General features: G+C 40.2%; 1 protein-coding gene across 1 annotated transcript in view; it reads right to left on the reverse strand.

Moving 5' to 3' along the window:
• Positions 1-9,090: 9,090 nt before the first annotated feature.
• LOC116050108 (phospholipid phosphatase-related protein type 4) overlaps positions 9,091-24,233 on the reverse strand; it is a 43,700-nt gene continuing 28,557 nt past the window's right edge. The window contains exons 3-7 of the mRNA XM_031300140.2: positions 20,700-20,829; positions 19,970-20,165; positions 15,066-15,123; positions 13,968-14,141; positions 9,091-13,373 (exon numbers count right to left, since the gene is read on the reverse strand). Coding sequence (XP_031156000.1) covers positions 11,685-13,373; positions 13,968-14,141; positions 15,066-15,123; positions 19,970-20,165; positions 20,700-20,829 — 2,247 coding nt within the window. The 3' untranslated portion in view covers positions 9,091-11,684. The remainder of the gene's footprint in view (positions 13,374-13,967; positions 14,142-15,065; positions 15,124-19,969; positions 20,166-20,699; positions 20,830-24,233) is intronic.

Consider the following 24,233-nt stretch of genomic DNA (forward strand, 5'->3'; position numbering starts at 1 on the left):
GCCACGGCCGCCGGAGCAATTGCATATACAGCACATTTGTATTTCCTCTGATTGCTAAGGCTTGGGAAAACAATTTCCAAAAGCCAAAGGTCTTGTTCATTATTGTTGTCTCTGTGATTGCAATACCTTTCTTTTTGTTTGTCTTTTCTTTTGTCTTTATAGTCATATAATAATTCTTACTCTTGCAGCATACAGTACATATCCTGATAGCCCAGGTTGTCCTGGAAAGAAATCATTTATATAACTTGATTGTGCATAACAGGGCTGAGGTTATACAAGCGTAATTACACAAGGAGACCAGGCGAACCTAAAGATTGGAGGGAAAATGGCTTAGACCTCAGAGGGTTAAGATAATTTATTTATTGTGACATGCTGGAACACTACAGCATGGCACCAGGCAATCAAGCTTTTATGCTTGAAAAATGACAATGTATGAATTGTTTTCAGGTTGATAAGAGTGGAGTCTATTTGCCGCTGTAGAACCAAAATGTACAGTATGTATGAAAGATTAACTCGTACCTTTAACTATTTCATCTTATTAACCTTTTAATATTGTATCCCGATCAACTGTGCAATACTGCAATACTGTAAATACATTTTACTATTTATTTTCTTTATTTATATTTATTTATTGTTTGTTCATCTTCAGAGTGTCTTGTACTTTTCCCCCTATCCCTCGCTGCTGCAACAGTGTGAATCTCCCTGTTGTGGGATTAATAAAGGATTTTGAATCTTGAATGAGTGATATATTTTATTTCGTTGTTTAGTGTCATTGCTCATTATTTCTTTGCATGGTTGCATGGTTCAAGGAGTCGGCTCTAATCAGTGTTGCTTGGCTGTGTTTTGTTGCTTGCATGGCTTCATGTGCTGAATGTGGATACTGTTAATGTGTAACTTTACTAATGTCTTGCTGCTTCCTGTCGCTCTGCATGGCTTCTTGTGAAAGCTTATTCTGTTGCTCTAGCTATGGTGTCCTATTGACTTCTAGGGCTGGGTACTGAATTCGATACTTTTTAGGCACCGACCGAATTGCCTCTAAAGTATCGAGTATCGAAAAATGCCTCGTCATTCAATACCCAATTTCAATACCTAAGGAGTAAATCTCATCAGTGTCACTGAGCCAATCAACATGCAGCATGCTTCTACCAAGATCTAATCATGTCTGTTTGTGATTGTCTGTGATTGGCTGTCTGACGTTACAAGTCGTAGAGGCAAGCAGGAAAAACTCTGTGTTACAGAGACGGCTCCTGTAGTAGGAGCTGGAATAAAAACATAGACATAAAAAGATTTGTGCCGTAATGTGTAATGTTGTCATTTCTTTTTTTTTATAAAATTGGTATCAAAAAACTTATCGTTCAGGAACCGGTATCAAAGTCACGGTATTGGTATTGCTACCGGTATCAAAAATGTTTTGAACTATACCCAGCCCTATTGAATTCTGTCTGTACATTTAAACCTATCCAAATGTCTTACTGTTTCCTGCTGTTGATCTGGTCTCAAAACATCTGGCCAAAGGACTATAGTTGAAAATTAGCCAGCTGGGTTAGGATTAGGGCTGGCTGCCACTGACACATTTACATAAATGTCGATTAATGTGCGTTGTCCTTTATAAATAAAATAAATTAAATTAAATACAGTAATTAGCTAAGAAAGGTCTAAAAGCTGCATAGAGCTGCTGAGTTAGCTGTTACTGTCATTCCCAGTTGCTTCGTCACTACTATTAACCCTTTCTTGTTACATACAATCATTTGATTCATTGTGAATGTACAAAATACTATGCTATACATATTTAATTAACAGTTTGGATGAGTGTGAACAACTTGGACCAGCCAAATCTGACACTGGGACCAAAAACTTTGAACGTAAAGCAGACCATCATCTGCTTATACCACAAACTGTGAAGGTGCATCTGTTCTCTTTTTTTCCCCAATCAAAGCAGAAATAAATCTCTACAGACTGAATGTAGGACAGCGCAATGCACCTTTGAATAATTTGTCAGGCCCTCCATCTTTGTGAATGATACAACTTTGGCATCTCCAGTGTGTATTTTTAAATTATTGATTCCAGGTGTTTGAATTATTCACTGTTAACTTGACATGACTGCATGGCTTGAGAGCAGTCTGTTCAACTTCTCAGAATGGTAATGCTTTAGGTTTTCTTTCTTTTTAAATCTATGTAAATCTTTGTAAACCCAGCCATGCATCTGTGTAATCTCTTCACGCTAAGGAGAATTCAATTTCTGTACTACTAACTGCAATGAATACAAAATGCTGTTAAGCAGCTGTGGAAAAGGAAACCTATTCTATGAATGTGACAGTAACTCCATTACCTTGGTAGTGAAAGATTATGCACTGTGGTGTAAAATATAATTCACCTACAGTACATCTCTCAATTATTCCTAAAGATGGAAGCTAAACTGAGCACCTACTGCAGACAACAAGACCAGTGAACACTGAGGTTGTTAGAGACATACAGACATGAGCCGTGTCATCATTTGAAAGCCACATATCAAGACTGAATACATCAGGATGGGTTAACGTATCTTTTCTTTCTCAAAGCTTCTCTAAAAGTGAATTTAGAACAACATAATCAAAGTATTCTTCAAGCCATTGTGCACAGGAAACTTTCCAAGTGTGCTTCAACAACTTAAAGAGTTGAGACCAACGACAACTTCCGGGCCTGAAAAGTAAAGCCAATGTTGAAGCTCCTTAACCCATAAGGACCCACTGTGACACAGGTGTCACACACTCTTTAAATGTTCTGGAAAGTTTCTCATTCAGCTTTATCATTGATTTTAACTCACGGAGCCCCCTAAATGACACTGATGGAACATCCTGGCAGCGGTCATTTGACAGTTTGTCAATTTGTGTCCATGATAATTTAATTTTTAAAAGCATTTTTTAGTTTGTTTCTAAGGTAAGATTCTAGTCATTTAAAGTTTCTAATGCTTACATAACAAGTCATATATTACATGCAACCTGTTCTGTCCACATTTGTTGAACAAATTGATATTAAACACATTAGATAAATATCGTTGTGACATATTTGTCACATCAGGTTTTTAACCTTAAACCTAATTTTAAACCTTTAAACCTAATGTGATGCCTGTGTCACAATAAGAAAAAATATAATGATCTGCTCAGTTAATTTAGCTGATTCAATAATACTGACCTAACATATTTTGTATTGTTCAATTCAAAGCATTTTTAACCAAATGTAAACAAATAATCATGTAAAATTAATTCATTTTTGTAAATATGTATTAGGAAACCAACAAACAAGATTTTACTACCCTATATCCATCATATCATAATGTAATTTAAATTTTTTTTGGTCTTGCCCAGAGAGGCAGAGGATCTGTTGATTAAAGGGTGGGGAAAGAGGAGAGCCTTGCCATTGGCAAGTGGTATGACGACATATATGTAACCCTGATCGCATGCTATTGTACAACTAAATATCTATACATACCCTTCTCATCTCCGTGCGTGTCGTAACTCTGTCTAACGCACCCACCGCTAGCCTAGCTTAGCACAGATCCTGGAGGTAACCGGCTCCAACTAGCCTACTGCTCCCAGTAAGTGACAAAATAACGCCAACATTTTCCTATTTACATGTTGTGATTTGTATAGTCACAGCGTGTACAAATAAAAAGGTCACATGAGACACAGCCATCTTCTTACCGTATACATACTGGGAACTATATTCTCAGAAGGTGAAGCACTGCTACTTGGGAAGGGTGATTTGCGCAACACCTGAAAAGCACCGTTGTTACTCTCTGCTCCTCACCACAGGGCTTCTCAGGTGCTGCGAGCATGCTAACACTGTGGACATTAAAATAGACCTCAACTTGTTTTGGCTGTTGTTCGTGTTTTCATTTTAAACTTTGACTTTCTAACCGTGTGTTTACACTTCAAGTTAACTGGAACATTTTGGTCGCTGTCTTGTTCAGTGTCTGCCGGGGTAATTTGAGGAATGACTCGCTTCAGAAGGGTTGAAAATCAGCATTTTCCCCTCTTTAGCGGTTAGCTTAGCGCAGAGTATGAATGAATTTTATTGTTCATAATGAATGAATTTACTGGTTGTAACCAAAGGGTAGGGTCAGAAGCTTCAGCTTATATAGGGCCCCCCCTTCTCACATTTTTTAAGAGTAACAAACAAATTGGCAAGGAAAAAAATGTACAAGACAAGAAAGATAAAAATAAATTATACAAAAGAATTAAAGAACATACTGTATACACTTACCCATATTAATAACTTTCTACATACATATATATACATACATACATACATACATACAAGCCTACATGTACCCATAAGGGTCAGTACTTACATACAGTAAATTGCCACCATAAGGTGAAAAACATCCTAAATAATGATGATAACCCTAATGGTAATAATGATCATCCTCCCCAGCCTACCCTTTTGTCCAAATATGGTCACTTCTGGCTCCAAAATACCAAGATTGCGATGGCAAAAATACAAACTCCTGGCTTCAAAATGGCAGTCCACGAACCAAAGGTTGACGTCACCGATGCTACATCCATTATTTTTACAGTCTATTGTTGAAACACTTGCCTGTCTACGCCCTCACCAGGTCAACAGTCAGCAGTAACAAGAACTGTATTGCAAAAAAAGCAACATTCCAAGCTTGCAGGAAAAACACATTATTCAGTTCATTCATGTTTAATAATTAATTTTCTCTTGAAATAGTCACAGTTCATATTTATGAACAGCCCCAAATGGTGCAGCGAGGATCTGAGTCCTGGTGGCTTTTCTAAAAATGGAAGTGCACAGCTTCCTCAGTCAGTTCTGTTCCGCCACACACAGCTCATGGCAGAGAGAGGAACAGGAGACTGGGGTGTCAGGTCAGTGTGAAACATTAGCTGTGAACGGGCCACTGACCCACAGGACACTGACAAACAAGGACTTGGCTTGTCTTACTACAAAAGTATAGTGTTAGCATGGCGTGATTAGTTTATACATAACAGTTTGCTTTGATTTCGAATAAAAATAGCACTACACAAATAGTAGGATTTCAGTTCTTCAAGCAGGGCTGTTTCTGGACATTTTGGGGCCCTAGGTAGGACGTCCACTGGTGTGGCCCTTAGGGGATTATAGTATTTCATACCAATTATAATAGTCTCATAATAATTATTTTAAATCAGATTTTTTCAACTTCATTAAACACGTATGTGTAGGTGTTTGGTATTTTAAGCCCCCAACATCGTCTTCCAGGCAACGCTGCCTGGAAGGCACTAGGACTAGGCAATGGTTAGGGTTAGGGTTAGGTGCCTTGAAGTCGATGGTTGCAGCGTTGCCTTGAAATCAAGGATGGGGGCTTAAAACACCATCAAGCGTATGTGTCATGTCACCAACATCACATAGGCTTTGACATCCACATGTAACACCCACTGCAGTACTGCAAGCAAGGACCCAAAGATGTCCAAATGAAGCTTCATGAAGCATTTTCTTCATTTTCTGAGCCCACCAGATGGCGCTCTCTGTTCAACAAAGGTTTCAAAGCACACTGAATAGTCATTACTTGAACCTTTTTCTTTAAAACAAGAACACCATCTAGTGGGATCAATAAGTAACTAATGGTTATCTCATGAAGCTTCATTTGGACATCACTACAAAAGATCACATCACAGAAAAAGGTCAGAATTAGCTGTATTGGCCAAGTATGTGTACACGTACAAGGAATTGACTCCGGTTTCCAAAGAAAACAAAGCCGGACAAAGGTAAAGGTAAAACATCATTTAACTACTATGTGCAGATACAGTCTGCAATTTGTTCATTTTAAACAGAGGGGATGGCCCAATGGAAGCACCCTAGTGATGAGAAGATGATTCTTTTAAGTAAGCCGCCACATAAGGTTTAGAAAATATAGAAGACGAAACTGACAGAAGGGTGGGTCTGAGAGACAAATTCACACTAACAAAGATGATTTTCTGGAAAAACAGACAAAAACATGCCTAAATATGTGTGAAATTAAGGTTTAATCTTAAAGGACACATCTAGGGCAAAAATGGAGTAGACAGCTCTGAGGTTTTGCTCATTAAAGCATTACAGTGCACTGTTTGCTGTATGAACAGATTAATCCGGTGAGGTCAGAGATAAATAAATGATGATAAGGAGTTCAACCTTCAGTGAAACTCGCCCACTTTTCTAAACTTATCAGCCACGCAAAACAACTTCAACAATCTGGAACAGAGGCGTCTCCATGGGATTTTATATCTGTATAATCTAATGTGGATTTAAAGTTATAATCCTCAAGATTTTTTATGAAATTAAACCTCATTTTTGATCCTATTTATGGTCTGCATTTTGTTCTGCAATAGCCATTCAGTGTATTTCATTTCAATACTTACCTCTCTACATGGTAGTTTTCATTGTTGGTGGCGGAGGACTTTCTGCGTGGATTGCCTGTACACGCAGGAGGGATTAAAATGTGCAAATGATGCAGTTTACCGGCTAGTAGCATGCTGCTAAAGACACAGTGTAAGTTTAGCTTACAGGTTAGTAACATGCAGCTAAAGACACAGGGTAACGTTAGCTTACTGGTAGCCTCAAAAGTGCAATTGGGAACTGGGAATGAGCAGTAGTGTATAGGCTGGTAGGATCGGAGGCCGCAGCAGCAACGGCGGAGGTGGACCCAGCTGCCGCCGATTCAAAATAAAGAACAAAATATGTTGGCAACACTGCATGTCTGCACGATTCATTCAGTTATCAAAAACAGAAAGCTAAATGCTAGTCCTTCCAACATGTATTCAACCCAAAAGAAGAAATATAAAATATATTATTAGACATACAACAATGCCTATTGTACTTCACTTTATTTCTTTGTTTTATTTAAATCAAATCAAATGTGACTTTATAATTCAAAGGAGGAAATTAATTTGGTTAGACGTGCATACAGGGGTGAAAACAGCACAGAAAAACTTTACACAAATTTTGAAATGTTGGCAGTTTACATTTTCCATACTTAGTCTATAAAAGAGCTGCATTATTATAATTAATCTGCATTTTGAAGTGTTAACTTTAACCTATTCTCGTTTCACTGTTTCTTCAATAAATTGCAAGATTAGATTTGGTAATGGACTTGAGCTTTGGAGACTCCATTTCATGTCCAGTAGGTGATTTTGCAGTGTAATAATCAGCAAGGCTGCTTTATTAAATGGATTTTGGTTTTAGGCCAGAGTAAAATAAACTGAATCTAAAATGATAAAAAAAGACATGGATGAGAGGACATACAGTACATTGATTGGTTTCAATAGCAAACATTTATTCCAATCATTTGGACAATGCACAATTTGTCATCTACCCTGATCAACGTGCTCTGAATACTCAGTGTCATTGCTAGCTTCAACTGTCTTTAAGCAATCAATACTTAGCTATTTTGACTGGTACACAAAAATGTAACTATTGAGCCTTTTTTCTTCTTCTTTTTGAACTCAATTGATGGTAAATCCATTTTCACAGGGTTTTTTCTTGCTGCATAGAATTCATACAGCTGATCACAGTATCAGAAAAACATGAATTATTCATTTCACAAGAGGCTACACATGCATAGAGCATCCATTCACAGTTCTACTTATTGAATCTACATTTCTACCCACGTGTCACATTACACTCTGTGATTTCACAGGCCTTTGGAAAAGACTCTAAATCATTTAAAACAATGTCATAGAAATATTCACACCATATGTTTCTTTCTTTATAACCAATCTATATATATATATATATATATATATATATATATATATATATATATATATATATATATATATATATATATATTACTCTGGGGGGGGGGGGATCTATATGTCATCCTAAAGGGAGTATGGACACTGTTAAGGCTTTGATCTAAAGAATGTAACTTGTATTTTGCACCCTCACATCATGTAAGATCAACTTTGTAAAGATGGCCATGATCAGATGATGTCATACAGGCTGGTTTCACATATACAGAATCATGTACTGTAAGTATGGAGTAAAAATGGCGGTCTTCTTGGATAAGTCTACTGTAAAGACAAATTGTTATTTGTTATTCTTGAATCAATGAGAGATGTATTGTTGAAGTGGTTAGCTGTATTGTATTGCACATCATACCAAATCTTCGGTACTTTAGTCCTATACAAGACTATGAAAATGACTACAGCACCACGTGTATTATTTTGCCACTCAAAATAGCCTCCTTTCTTAAATGAAACTATGTATATTTGTCAGGTGTTTTTTTTAAATATTCATGTCGTCATTAGGAACCAATGGGCTTGGAGCTGAAAGCCGCAGAGAGAGTAGGGAAGTCAGAAAGTATTTACTAACACATTTGTTGACAGTAAGAAAAATATAGCCAAAAGAAAAATACTGTGTTTTCCTTTTAGCTAGTAAAGGACCACTATATTCTCTTTACTGTTATCCCTGTGACATTGCATTGGAACATATCATGTGGGAGAGTGGGTTGCTACAACTGAAGCACATCTTACTGTCAAAGCGGGGCAATTGAAACATATCAAACATTAATCTGTATGGTAGCCAGTCGAAGTTCTAGTGTGTATTTGATAGGAAAGCCATCTCAGTATACGACAGTGAAAAAACAGAACTTCTGGCCAAGATGGGTAGTATGTCTGAAGTCAAAAAGACTGAAAAAAACTAAGAAAACTCTAACAATCTCCAATGTTCTCTCGTGTTTCATGTGTTGACATTTTGAGAGCTAGTCGAAGCTACTGTACAGATACAGATAGGGCTGGGCCATATTATATACATTGTCAAAATTATATAAAAATGTCTATCTTGTATATTTCTTTAAAATCGTTTCTATCGCAATGGTAAAAAACAAAAAAATAGCGGCCAAACTGCGCTACAGCAAGATTTTACGTCACTTATATGTTCTGATTCTTTCACATTATGTTAATTTTGCACTACAGTTCTTAATAAAATGAGAAATACTCAGTACTTTTAAATTGTCAAGTATTGAACTCACAAAGGAGTTTACGAAAAATGGGCTTCACCATGTGGTTATTTCATAGAGACTATTTGGTCATTTATTGAATTATCAGACATGTTATATGGTTAAATACAATGGTATTGAGATATGAAATGATCTATATGGGGATAGAAGACTCTGGCCATATCGCTCAGCCCTAGCTACAGTAGTGAGGGAGTGGCGGCTTTATTTAAGCAAAAAAAGAGAACCAGCCTGTGGTAATGAGCTGTGCCTACTGTATGTACAGACATTAGGTATAGACCTCATTATTGTGATGACAGTGTGTACACGAAATGATTCCGAGGTGAAGATTAAAACCAAATCAGCTTGACATTTTAAAAAAGACAAAAGAATATATTTAAAATACTCAATCCACCTGGATTACTTTGAAAACAAATACTCATTTTGAGTTGATTCAACACTTTAACAATTTTCTTTTGTTAAACTATGTACACATTTCAAATTCAAATGTTCCAGTGAGCTTCATTTAAGGAAAATAAGAAAAAAAAAAGAAAACCAGCCTGTATTATTGACCTGAAGGGGCAACAGTACTTAGATAAAAAAAAAAAAAAAAAAGATTGTCATATAACTTTCTATGAAACACAGAAATTAAGAACATACTCTTAAACATCTGGAAATTCATTTTTTGTTGAATTCTTTAGCACATTTCTGATAAAAAATATTGTGATATGCCGTATAGAAAAGTGACCATGCAAACTGGGCTATAGAATAAACCATGTACATTATAATGCAGGCGTGCTATACAAATACTGAAAATTACATCTGATGATTTATATTCTTTTTTCAATGAAAAATTCTAGCTTTGGCAAATGTTCTCATATAGTCACTCTGGCAATACATTTTCATGGCACGATTGGTGCCAACACTATTAGTATCAAATTTAATTTATATCCAGCGGTGTTCATTTAACCACTGAGATACTAATTAATGATATGCACTCTAATGTAAACCACTGTAAACAACAGTCACTATCCTGTTTGTACTTAGTATTAATGTAAAAAATTAAAACATATTCATGTGAGACTACTATCAGCATAAAGAAACCAAACGGTTTCTCAGAGAGCTGGCAGCCTCTACTGGCCTCTACATTTGATACTCTGGGTTGGATTCGTTAGAAAATCTGCTGGTTGCTTTATGGCACAAAGGGAAATGGAAGGAGCTGCTGTCTTACCAGCGCGCACGGCAGATGGTGGAGGAAGTGCTAAACCCAGCAAAAATCACCTGTTACATGTTTATCCTGGGCAGCAAAGCCAAAGATCCCAAAAAGGTTTTCATTTGATGATGAGAGTCACACTGAGGTATTACAATTCAACAGTAATATTGTATATTGTTGAAAAATGCTACATGTAGTACCTGTACAACAAATCAAGTTTGATTTTTGATGGCGAGCACAGTGCTTTACAGAGCGTTCTGCTTATAAAAAACAAAGATCTAAAATGATTTAAAGTTTTTCTGAGAAAAATATGGTTTAGGAAACATGGCAACATTTTGGGAAATATGTTTGCTTGCCATCTTAATCATCTTTTGGTTTGATATGGCAGTTCTCTTATTTGTGACTCAACTGGGAGAGTTCCATGCCCATACAAGCCCTAGAAGTGCTCAAACTGTAAATTTTTATTTCAGAACCCCCAACCCTAACCCCCCCCCAACCCTAAACCACCCCCTAACCCTAAACCCACTTTGTGACTCTGTTGATGTTAGCATTTGGTTGTGGCTTTGACAGCAGCAAGTGTATTTCTCAAAATGTTCACTTGGTAGCTACAAAGAAAGCGCTTTTAAGCAGATTGAAACCTGCCAAATTCAGTTGGGTGACTTTAGGTCGACTATTGCATTGAGTTTTGGAAATGTACTTTTTATCTTACGGTCTAAATAAGCACAATATTCCACTGTTTTGCTGTTTTTTTGTGCTGTAGATATGGGATTGGCATGGACATCCACATATAAGTACAGGATATAAAGATAAGGTCAGGGTTCACACTTTACAAGGTACAGTAAACGCATATTTCAGTGCAAGTCACAGCATATTTGACTTCATCGCTACAGAAGGAATGCTAAGCACACTTATGGTTCCAAACAGTATTCTGTTGAGTATGTATCTGTACAGAAAAGAGACAAAATACAAAACATATCTCTGTCACATATGAATGTCCTTGTTGCTTACTCTAAAATAATTAATTCTTTATCTATTCAAATGATACCGTATGTTGTATAGTAAATAGTATTTTCAGGTGTAGCACCCTTTTCAAACATACACAGTATTTTCAGTGCATGGGAGTAAACACTGGCTCCACAGCTATGATACACTTATTTTGCTGTAGTTTGCTACAGTTACTGTGCTACTTTCTTTTTTTCTGATGATTTATATCCAAAACATACAGAACTGTTTATAAAAGGTTCTCCTGTCCGCAAAGCACTGGCACATCATGGACATTACAATAGGTTTCTTAAGGAGTGACCACAAAAGTACACAGTGATTATTTCTACAACACTTAAAAGGTTGTGATTTAGTGTTAACACGTACAAAAATCTCATGCTGAATAAAACCTTTTTCTTTTGGAGTTATTATGATATATACAGTGGCAGGTAATACTGACTTATGATATGGGGTTCTCTGAAAAATCCAGCTGTCTTGCATTATTAGCTCCATCTTCTCCAAAGTTTCCAGTCATTCCGTACGTTAGTCCTTGAAAACAGGAGTTATGGATGTTCCTTTGTAGAAAATGTTGCGGGCGTTATCTGGGCTGTTGGCTCGCTCTGGAATCAGAATGATACTATTGCCTTTTCTCCGCAGCGTGGACTCCCGACTGGAAGCGACGGAGGGGGTTTCTGAAGCGCTCTCTCCACCTCCGCCACCGCCTCCTCCAGATCCAGAACCACCACCATCCCCCGGAGTGACCCTTATGGTGGAAAGCCCCTGGGGGTGGAGCCTGTGCTCCGACTGGCCATTGTTCTGGGTGTGAACAGTCACTATGGGCGGGGTGCTAACGGTGGCGGTGGTGGTAACGATGTGATTGCCTCGCTTCCTGTCAATGGACCCTTCACGTATCGAGTCTGGGCTTTCCGAGTCTCGGTTTAGATCGTTGAGCTCGAAGGACTGCTTCAAACTCCCAACTCCTCCTCCTGTTCCACTGGTCCCTGTACCACCATCAGCCCCAGTGCCATGGTCCAGGGAACGCCACCTCCATGATCCGCTCCCATCTTTGGACGGCGCTTGGATCACCGGCCTGTTGTTTTCAGGGTGGGCCTCTACTCTGACAATTGCTCCGGTACTCCCTGAAATACTGCCTGTGGTGCTGCCCAACGAGCTCGGCCCCGTGGTGCTGGTGGGGTCTTGGTCAGTTAGTGCCCTGTAGCGAGCAGAGCCCTGGCAGCTCCCGATGGCGCTGCAGCCCACGCTGCCCTCGTCTAAGCTCTTGGAATGGGTCTGCAGCAGGCCCTGCTGCTTGGAAAGAGCAATGACTTGCATGAGTCGCGGCTGGCTGTTGTGCCCACTATCGTTAGTCTTGCAGGCTGCGGTCTTCTCTGCCGCCCGTTGCCAGTTTGCCTGAACTGTGCTATTTATTGTCGACATCCCCTCACTCCCCCCTTCTCCCCCCGTCCTCGGGGAGGTGGGGTTGTAATTTTCATGGGCTTCCTCTGGTATGTGAACGAGCTGTGAAGACCCAGGTCTGGACTGCATGGATATCCTGGCACCTCCGGTGATGCCGCTGCAGTTGCTGGGCAGGGTGGTGCTGGTGCCTGTGGCCAGTTTGGACATGTACGCATGAGCATCGAAGCCTCCGTTCAGGCCCATAGCCGATGGCTCGGAGCTGGATCGGAGCTCCATGCTGCCGTGGTGGCGAGGATGCTGCGAGGACTGGCCTGATGACGAGTCCACGGAGGACGAGAAGGAGTCTGGGATCTGCAGGGAGCATTTGTGGTTGTTGTTCTTACTTTTCCATTGAGACAGAAGCTGCTTCGAGCGGCTGGAGTCCATGGAGGCATGGTGGAGGGTTGCAGCGTGACGTCTGGCTGCTTCCTCGTACGCTGCCATGGCCTGGGGGGTGTGGACCCGAGGAAGCGTGTGGCTGAAGGTCGCCATGGCGTCTTTGCTGTGGGGGCTGCGGGGGGAGATCACTTCCACATCTGCACTGGATCGCTGCAGACAGTCGTCAGGCCTCTGCAGTGGAAGGCCTCGGTGGAGGAGGCCCTCAGAGTGGGAGGTGGGCATGCCGGGCTCCCCTGCCATGCTGGCTTTCATTTGAAGGTGGTGGAGTACGGCCTCCTGGCTGATGTGGGGCAAGGAGCAGGGGGGGCGGTGTAGCATCGGAGGGGGACTAGCACTGGTCTCCTCACTAGACTGAAAGTTTCCGACTGCATACAACCCCTGGCAGCAGAGAAACAGAGAAACATTATCTTCAGTGCAACATTTTACTTAATGCTTATTTTGCTTGATACCTTGATGAGTTCTTTGTCAAAGCATTTCAAACAGATTTAAAGAAAACCTTGAGTTTATAGAATATGTTGTATGTTTTTTTTCTGTGGAATACCTTAAATTGTGTGTATGTGATGGGTTTAACCAAACAGAAGCCATTGGGTTTAACATTTTATTTACGAACCGGATTATGCTTTTCTAAAATGAAGACCTAAAATTAGTTTTCAATGCAAGTCTTTTCTTTCACTGGAAGAAAATAGCCACAAATTACATAATAATGAACTCCAAACGACTTTGACTATTCAAATTTAGAAACTCAGTTTTAGGCAATGTGTGTTGGTTAGTCCACTACTTTGGTCCAGACTGAAAAATCTCAGCAATTATTTGGTGGCTTGATGTGATATTAGGGCCTCTAACTGATAAACCCCAATGACTTCCATTATGGACAACCGCTGCTCTTGAACTCAGAGATAGAAACAATCTCCAGACAAGCCCTTTGAACAGGGAACCATTGGAAAGGAGGCTGTTGATGGGACTGGCCCCTACCAGGTAGACAGCAATGGCTCCTCCCAGCAGGAAGCCCAGGTAGACGTCGATGGCGTGGTTCTTGTACTGAATAATGCGGGTCAGACCACAAATGATGGCACAGATAATGAAGGAGAAGACCAGTAGGGGCTTGAGCAGCTTGGATGAGTCTGTCAAAGTGCTGTTGAAGTACATCTGTGGACACATGACACAATGTCTGATTTATTTTTATTGTCCTTCTGATTTTAGCTCTGTGCTATTCCATAATCCTTTCCTGGTCTTCAACTTTTTTAAGCCAAGGACCCCTTAACTGAAAGAGAGTTGCAGCAGGGACTCCACCACTACATATATTGTACAAAATGAAGTTACATATTAAACTGGGCCTACAATAACATGTGGGGTCCTAAAACCTTTATATATATATCTTTTTAGTGCATAGAATACTAAGCTATTAAAATAGTATTTGTTGGCATGATTTTATAAATCACGTTTTAATGTTAAACATACATATTGCACAGTGAATCCTTAGGATTGACTGTATCTGTGGATGGCTACCTTAGTGACTACCTTAGTAGCCACTACGCCTGTCATCAGTGGGGATTTATATTTGCTAATAATATGTTGGATTCATGTTCGGACTTTTTAATAAAAAAAAGAATTAATAATTTGGAGGCCCCCTTGCAGTGACTCTGAGGACCTCCTGTTGAAGATCTCTGCGTTAGACTATTTGATGTTTTGCACTTGTAAATGAATAAATAGTACTGCACATTTGCATAGTAAAGCACAGTTTAGTGGTGTTTAGGTGAGTTTAGTAGTCTGACAGCAGCCGGGTAAAGCTGTTTTTGAGTCTTGTTGTGCTGCAACACAGGCTGTGGTATCTATATATGGATCAGATGGGCCACCCTGTCTTTTTACTTCTCCTGAAAAGTAGACGTTTTAGAGATGAGTGGATTTGACACAGTGAAGCAAAAATAGCGCGGAGGAAAGAGCCATGCTGAAAAGTTAATCTTGGCTAATTCCACCATCCACCACTCAGTGTTCGGCTTCTACTGTATCTCAGGCGCTTCACTGAAGGATGAGCAGGGTTAAGTTTTTGCGTGGGCTCAGATTATTACTCACCGAAACATAGACAGCGGCAAAGGATGCGAGGGTAGCGTGCTGCGAAGGGAAGGATTTTCTGCAAGAGGTAAAAGAACAGAAATAGACTCAGCCAACGTTCACATGTGTATGTGTGAATGAACAGGAGGTGGAGAGAGGGTTTAACCACAGTCAACAAAACACAAGCATAATGAGATACCTCAAACCACAGCCTGCACACACACACTTGTTCTGTTATGGGTTGAAAGATTGGACCAAATGAGATGCATCTTTTCATATTCAACCTTTTCTTCACATTAGAACCCCGGCAATATTTAACAAAGGCAATAGTTGTTGTAATATCTTTATCTGATGCCACTGAACCTCATTTCCGTGACCATTCTCTGGCCAAGATGCTATGATGATTGATTTGACTTCTATGGACCTTTTATGAAAAAAAATAAATAAATAAAAAAATAAGCCCAGAGGTCCCTTTTTTTTGCAAGAGGGCCAAATTCAAAATGAACCTGATGTCAGAATTGGATTCCTTGTGGTTGACTTATACAAAAAAAGTGTATATATCATACAGTACATTATTCTAGGTGCTCTGGTTTAAAAGTTAACTTTTCATTTTAGTTTAGTTTATTTGTTTCACAGAACACAAACAACTTACATTGAAGAAATACAACAACACATGAGGATGTGGTAGAAACCTGTAACGGCTTATATAAAAAAACACAACCAAATACATACATACACAAATGTAGACATACAAAATCTAAAATACATTAAGTATTTTTTTAAGTTAAATTCATAAAAAAAAGAAAAATACATGCAGAGAAACAGAAATATTTGCATATATCAGTTTTCTAAGAGTTATCTTTTTTTCCTCTAAAATCACACAGTTTAGACAGCAGGGCATTTCTAAGTCTATTTTGCGCAATCATGGAAGGCTTGTGTCATGTGGATGCACCGACAGTTTTGATGTCATTACTTAGAATTCCTCACGGGGGCGACAGAAACTACGCACTATAGCTTTAAATGTACATTTTCATTCTACAAAATAACGCTTCTCAACTTTTCAAGATGGCGCTGGTGGCCATCTTGGATTTGGCCCTCTAGCAAAAAATCCCTGAATTTTTGGGAGGGATGTGGGTGATACATTTTTTTTATAAAAAGATCCATAGAAGTCTAATCAATCATCAAAACATCTTAGCCAGAGAATGGTCATGGAATTGAGGTTCTAGACCCAACTTAACATGTCTGTGGCCATATACTGCAGTGTAGCAGCGGGAGCATGACTCTGTGCTACATAATGAAAGTGAACCTGTGGCCTAGTTTCTCCAGCTCCAACCCAATGACCTACGTATGAAAACTCTGGATACTCGATCCTCCAAACAAGCCCTCATCTTTACTCCTGACTCTGCATGTTTGCATATATACAGTATGTGTCTTAGTGCAGGCATGCTCTTTGAGAGGATGTGTGTGTGTGTGTGTGTGTGTGTGTGTGTGTGTGTGTGTGTGTGTGTGCGTGTGTGTGTTTGCGCGCGTGTGTGTGTGTGTGTGTGTGTGTGTGTGTGTGCTCTCCTCCTTAAACCAGCATTTACAACATCTGTGGATTCATAAAAAATTAATTCACATATGAAAGCACTACTTCTGAATAAAATGACCTACTTCTAGCACTAAAACAACCAACACAATATATTATTATGCAACAATTAATATGTGTATTAAGCAAGACATAGTAAGCAAGACAAGTTTTCCACAAACTCCCAGGCAGTTCACAGCGCTTGTGTTTTGTGTTTTAAAATGTTCGTGTGGCAGCGATAGAGGCAGTGATGTTTTTCCTGTTTCAAAACCCAACGACAATTCTGATCTCCGGTTACATGATTGGCCACGGCAGCGTGACGTGGTGTTGCATTTCCCCCCTGTGTCAAACCCCACCGCAGCCATAATGCACTACCACCATTCAAAATGAATGGAAAGACCTGCGTTTTTGCCAGACCGTTTGCCGGGTGATGGCTTACATCCAGGCCCACTGGGAAGTACTACCCCTGTTGTGGGGACTTTTTGTACCAGGAACTGTATGCTCAGAAACTAAATTCCTAAGGCCAAAAAAGCAGATAATGTTCCTGAGTTCAAAAGGTCCCAGGAAAAGTTCCTTCTATGGAAATGCACTATTTTGTCTCACTCAAGGGAGCGCTTAACTATGACGTTTTTTTAGTAGATCCTCCAGGTTAGTACTACCCCTGGTGCCCAACCACTGCTGCAAAACAGCTTGTCATGCTGCTCTACACACTAGACTGAAGCTAAAGCTGCCACAGACAGAGTGGAGGACAGTGTCTATGTCTGGAGCAGTGGGTTATATTTAGACCTATAGTCTGCAGCCCAAACTACATGGGTCAAACTTAGCCTCATCCCCAGGTTCAGAATGGACAGGGCTGCAAACACAAACACACTCGGTGTTGATGATTTAAAGATACCCTATTATACTCCTTTTCAGCTTAACACTTGTACTCTTAGGGTCTAATAGAATAGCTTTACATGCTTTGATGTTCAAAAAACATTATGTTTCTCATACTGCCCATTGCTGCAGCGCCTCTGCCTGAAACACTCTGTCTGATCTCTGGGGTCGCCTTCCTGAAAAGCCCAGTCTGCTCTAATTGGTCAGCTGGTCCACTCTGTTGTGATTGGTCAACCAAATTCAAACAAGCCACCGGGCGGGCTGTGCTTGCTCAGGCAGCACCAATGGGCAGCACAGATGAAAAACTGGGCTGGCTTACTTGATCAGTGACATCACTAATCAAACGGGCGAAGAGTTTTTTGGCAGTTGAGACTTAGAAAGAGCTTATTCAATTCAGTCAATTCCCCACAACTTAATAATAATAATAATAAATAAATCTGGATTGATTAAAAATAATGAAATCATTTCAAATAAAGGCCCGTGTTTAAAGTAAAGACCTCTGTCTGCCTGGCCAAAGATTCCTTGTTTTCTTGTCTGACATTATTTTGCTCATAATGGGCTTGCAAAGCATCACAGTCTGCTTTAGGTAAAGTGCTTCTGTTAAATACAAACTTAACGCTTGAGTCCGGACTTGGACTCTAAAGTAACTTTCTCCCTCAAAACAAACCCATTGATGAAGCGTGCTTGTTCAGAAAATAGTTATTAGTTTAATTCATAATCCATCTAGAACAGGCATTGGCAATAGTCGCCTGGTATACGCCAGTATCAATCATTTTCAGGATTCTTTTTTTTTTCTATCTCAGTCATGATTTATCTCTCATTTGGACTCGGTCTTGACTTGGACTTGAACCTAGGGCTGGGTGATAGGGAGAAAATCAAATATTACGATATTTTTGACCAAATACATCGATATTGTAGGGTTGACTATTGGTGCTTTCACAACATACAGTATTTACACAATTAAATTTGTGATAAATAATCATCAATAATGTGGATATAATGATTAAGTGGGTAAGGGACTGTTCGTTATTTATTTAAGGAGTTTTGGGACCTTCCGTCAAAATAGACCTGACCCTCCCTTCACCAGCAATAAATTTTGGATGACCCTCCAAAATGATTGGGAGAAAAGAGATGACCCTCCCTAACAATTTATTGTACTGGTTTGCGCTTGGCAAAGATGTACAGATTCCCATTGTTTTTTTACAGCCATGACATACGTGACTAAACCTCTGCATTCTCATCTGACGCATCACACTCCTCTGTTATGGTGTGGTGGCCATTTCAGTAGATTTACTCACTAACACTGTTGTGGAAACACAATAAGCATGGAAACTAAATGCACACTTCCTGCATTACTTCAAATACTAAGTTACTCATCTAGTGAACTAGTATTCACATAAAATAAAACAATAAAACATTGAGACCATTCAGCAAAGCACACTGGGTAATTCAACAATGGTTGCTATGGACTCGTCACTAGGCTTCCTCAGTCATTGTATATTTTAGCACATAGGTAAAGCTGCCGAAGCTGAACATTATCCAAAACTCCATTTCTCAGATTAGCGTCAATTTGGGAGCTTGCATGCTACCACTCCTTCCTTCTCAAATGCCTTGAAAAGGCTGTCGTTTGCACATTTTCACAAATAATCACCGGGACCGAAAGGATATACCTCCCATCTCATGCCTGCCCGGCTGCCGGCTGGTGCGGTCCGCGGCGCAAGTTTTGGCTTTTCAAAATAAAAGCTTGCGTCTGGTCAGCTATGTTTTCGTACGGTGTTTTGGATGTTTTTTAACTAAACAGTACGGCAATCATGCTAATGAATAACATTATTTTTTCAGCAGATGTCTTAGTTACAACACGATTGAGCTAGCAAAGCAGTTTTGTGTTTATATGTGTGAGCGGGATTTATTCAGTTTGAGAAATCCCACAGTCTCTAAAGCTACAGTTGAAATTGTCTAGCTGACTAAACAGGGAGGGACCCATCTGCTAGCAATAGGGGCCGAGACTGAGAGAGCTACATGGAGCTACATGGATAAATACGCACCAAACAAGCCACTTTGAAATTTTGCTCTTCTCATGAATACAAAAGTTGGGTGACCCTCCCCCCTAGATTAAAATAAATTGGATGACCCTCCCATCAACAAAGAATAAAAACACATGACCCTCCCCTATTTTCCTCCGGTGGTCCATTCCATAAATACCGAACGGTCCCTAAAGACAAATAATAGAACACCTAGAACAGTCTGGAACGTTCAGAAAATGACATCACTTTACTGTAACGCAGCCTTTAAAACCAGGAAAAGACAACACAATATCGATTTATATAGATATATTGCCCAGCCCTACTTGAACCTTTTTGGTCTCGACTCTGTCTCGACTAGTCCTAGTCTTGGACTGGACAAAAGTGGACTTGACTACAGCCCTTCTTGGACCGTCCCAACCAGTGTGGCTCCCCAACTCTGTCAGAAGGAGTCTCCCTACCTGCCCTGGATGATGGCTGCGGGGTCGGCCCCCGAGCAGATGTCCTCCAGGATGTAGGGGTTCTGCTCACAGCTGACGTTGAGCGTGGTGTAGTTGGGTTTACACACGGTGAGGAAGTAGGGTGTCGGGTAGCCCGTCATCAGTTGGAGGATGTCAGTGATGAGGGCCGTGGCGCAAAGACCGAAAGCATGAACGCCTGAGGACAGAAGATGTGATGAGCGACGATATGCTTTTTTTCCCCCATGAACTTAAATTTTTCTGTATCTTCTTCATCATGAATCATGCGTAGAATTGAGCTATTATTGATGTATGATTCATGCATGAGGGTGATTCCTCGCTAATTCACTTTAATAAAGATGCATGCTATTCTTGCCATCACCATCGAAGCCTGGCACGTCTCACTTTAACTCAAAGATCAGGAAAAAAAAATGTCTTAGTCCCACTATGCGTGCCAAATCGCTTTCTCTGTTCTGTAGTCAGCATACAGATATGTCAGAAAGAAAACAAGGAAGCTTACTCGCAAATTTTGGATTTACCAAATAATGTAATACGACTCTGAAGAGCAACGAGCGCTGATTAACTGTAGAACATAGTTTATCACTCTGCAGAGCATACTGAGCCCTGCTTTAGTTGGCTAAAAAGTTGGGAAAAAGTTGGATAAACTAGCTGTCGTCAGTCAGCCACCATACTGTCAGGCCAGTGTATAGAAAGAAAGCAAAACTTTGCGTACCAACGAAGCGAACAGATCTGCGAATGAAGGAGTTGAAGTTGCAGCCGGCGGCATTGATGTTGGCCTCGACCCCGCCGCCACTCTTCCTCCGAGACAGACAGCAGAACAAGATGGCCTCTCCAATCATTATCTGTGAACACCAAACACAACACGTGTTGTTAGCATGCACAGTTTCCATACCTGCTTTTTCCTGTGCAGGGTCACACAGGGAAGCTTATTCCAGCATGCACTGATGTGAGAGACAGGCTACACGTTGGCCTTTTGCTAGTATGTTGTTTTGTGTGATTATTTGTGCATTTGTATTTTTGGCCTGGGCTTGGCTGTTTGATTCAATTCAATTAAATTATATTTAAATACAATATTTAGATACTGTCAAATCGTAACAGGAGTCATCTCAGGACACTTTATAGATAGAGTAGGTCTAGACCACACTCTATAACTCTACTCTATAAAGACCCAACAGTCAAAAGGGAAAGCATTTGGTGCGACAACGGCAAGGACAAACTTCCATTTAAGAAAGAAAGAAAGATATATATATATATATATATATATATATATATATATATATATATAGAGAGAGAGAGAGAGAGAGAGAGAGAGAGAGAGAGAGAGAGAGAGAGAGAGTGTGTAATACCTCATTACAACAAATATCACTCATAATTAATAATTAATGCAGTGGGTATAATGGAATGACACGATGAACAGTGGCAATTATAGTAACAATAAAGATAATAGAACTATGACTAATAAATTAAATTGTGTGATGTGGGGGGAGTCCCACAGCTCGGCCTATCTATGGAGCTCTGGTTTAAGCCAAGAGAGTCGGCCAAGACACAAACACACACTCGTCCACAAGTGACAGATGGCGTTGCAGTGGGATACCTGGCTATCTGCAGAGCAACTAAAAAAAGAGTGAAAAGAGGGGAGAGAGAAGCAACTACTATGATAAGATAAATAATACGGTAGTGTAAATAATCCACTCCCCTATCCCCAATATCTTGGATCTTAACGAATGTCAATGACACCAATCAGCGTCTAAATCCCTACACATAACTTCTGTTATGATTTGACACACTGTGAACCTTTGAATTAGTAGTATTATTTTTGTCATGTCTTTTGTTTCCTTTGAAATCAAACGCCTTTGTTTTGTAAAAAGGTTGTGGAACAGTTTGATATAGAATTAAAAAATGTGTAGTTCACTTTTCAAATTGTAAAAAATGTTTAAAAAAATATGGTGTTCAACAGAATATCCTATACATTGCCGCAGGGGGGGGACACTCACAAAACCACAGCGGGCCTGCGGCAAAAAGTTGAGACTGACTTAACTTTTGGAGAAACGCAAACCTGTGTCACGCTGCGGCGGCCAATCACGTAACCGGAGATCAGATTTGTCGGAGTGTTTTGAGGTGGTGTGAGAATCCCGTACAGGAAACAGGAAACATCACTGCCTCTATCTCTGCCACAAGAACGTTTTAAAACACCAAACACAAGCTCTGAACTGCCTGTGAGTTTGTGTAACACCTGAAGGTTTCATGCAACAACAAAGCACTCTCTATGTTTCGCTCGTCACTTTTCTTTCTCTCTCTTTCTCCGTGAAATGAAGCTGCCTTCAAGTGCGGTCGGAAACACGACATCTATAAACGATCTGACAGAAAACAGTAACTGTGAAATATAAAGTCTACTTGTGCTATGTTAGCGGGTTAAAGAACACAACGGGACGTCACACAAATGGGACGTTTCGTTAACATTCGCCCCGCCGCACAACTAGGGATGGGGATCCTTAATTTTTATTGACATTCATACCATTTTCGAGACTGCTTAACGATCGGAGTCTTTATCGATACCATTATCGATACTTTTCTATTAATTGGTGGAAAGACGAGACGACAAATTCTTAATCTTAACGGAACTATTATTGCTTTTATTGCAAACACTGTGAGTCTGTGACTGATTTCTTCTGTCTCTGTCACTGATGAAGCGGCCCACAGTGTGCTGCTCTCCGTAGCCAGTCCGACTATGCCTTGAATGATTTGCAGTGTGGAGGCTAGTCTTTACCCATGGTCTTCAGCTCTTTGAGTAGCCCAAATGTTTACTGTACATTTGTCTAATAATTGTTTTAACCCTGTGGTTGTTGTGTGTCTCTGTTGTAACTCTTGCAGCAATTTCTCCCAGTGTCCAAAACAAATTTCTCCTTGGAGAGACTAATAAAGATACTTTGACTTTGACGCACACACTGTGCTCGTAAACAATTGTTGTACAACATGTATCTATTTTTAGACACAACGTCATATAATCCACTAGTCTCCATAGCAGTATCGATAAGCTCAGACCTTATTCATTTTCGGGTTTTGAGAAATTTGGAACCGGCTCCTTAATAGAACCGGGTCTCGAGACCCATCCCTTCGCACAACCCTGCCCCGTTATACCCCTCACCTTGTTTCTCAACCTTTACATCACATCCTCTCTCATGCTTTGGGTCTTTGTGCCTCGGCCCCCATCACATGGATGGAGAGAAGAAAAAGGAAGGCAGCTCAAGTGATGGCCAGAGAGATGGATTAGGAATCCTTAGAGGAGGGATCTGTATAATACTGAAACAGACACACTGTACTTCTGAGTCTCACTATAAACCCAGGGCTTATCTGGGAAATGTATACCATATTTGTCTCTTGTAAAGGAGAAACAGCGGTTTTCTCTTTTTGGAATCTGACTATTTTTGTTTTATTTACATAAATTACCAGGGATTGCTATTGAGTCCATCACATTTGGAATTTGTCACTGTTTAACTGTCAGTGTGTGTTAATGTGACCAATCATAGTTTTCTGTTGCACGACTAAAACAACTTTTGAACGTACACGTTCCACCAAAACAAGTTCCTTCCCAAGGCTATTTTGCAGAGGCACCGGGGCTCTGTCCGGTGCCTAGTGCCGCCCAAGACGATTGTGATTGGTTTAAAGAAATGCCAATTAACCAGAGCCATCCCAGAATGCTGTGTGGACTCGTCAGACCTTCCTCCGCAGCGCTGTGGAGGAAGGTCTGGCAAAGCGAGACTAAAGACACGAATAATATGCCAAATGTAAAATGTTATTTCAGTCAGGTTTACGCACAAATGTGACATGAATGTGTTGAAAGATTGGACAAGTATAATCAGGGACTGAGGCACTCTGTTAAACAAAAGGGACCTAGGCTGATGTGTTGAGTTAAAGGTGCTGTAGGTAGGATTGGGAAGATCCAGGACTTTGCCAAAAAAATTGAACATCAACAACTTCTCAGTCCCTCCCCCCTTTCTGCTAAAGCCAAAAACAGTCTTCTAAGCCCCTCCCCCCACAAGGGAGAATGAATGCGTGTGCATGAGCAGTGATTGACACGCGGTTAGACACCCGGCCCTGATTGGTGCATCTGAACAGGGAGCTGTGGATTTTTGCAAATTGCACAACAGGCTGTAGGTGGGTTTTTTTTATTACCTGCTTCATGTAGTTCTACTCGAACATAGGGTCAGTTTCAGCAAATATGACAGAAAGTTAGTTTTATAAGTCT

The sequence above is a fragment of the Sander lucioperca genome, chromosome 23, assembly GCF_008315115.2.
Source record: "Sander lucioperca isolate FBNREF2018 chromosome 23, SLUC_FBN_1.2, whole genome shotgun sequence".
In the NCBI taxonomy this organism is placed as follows: Eukaryota; Metazoa; Chordata; class Actinopteri; order Perciformes; family Percidae; genus Sander; species Sander lucioperca.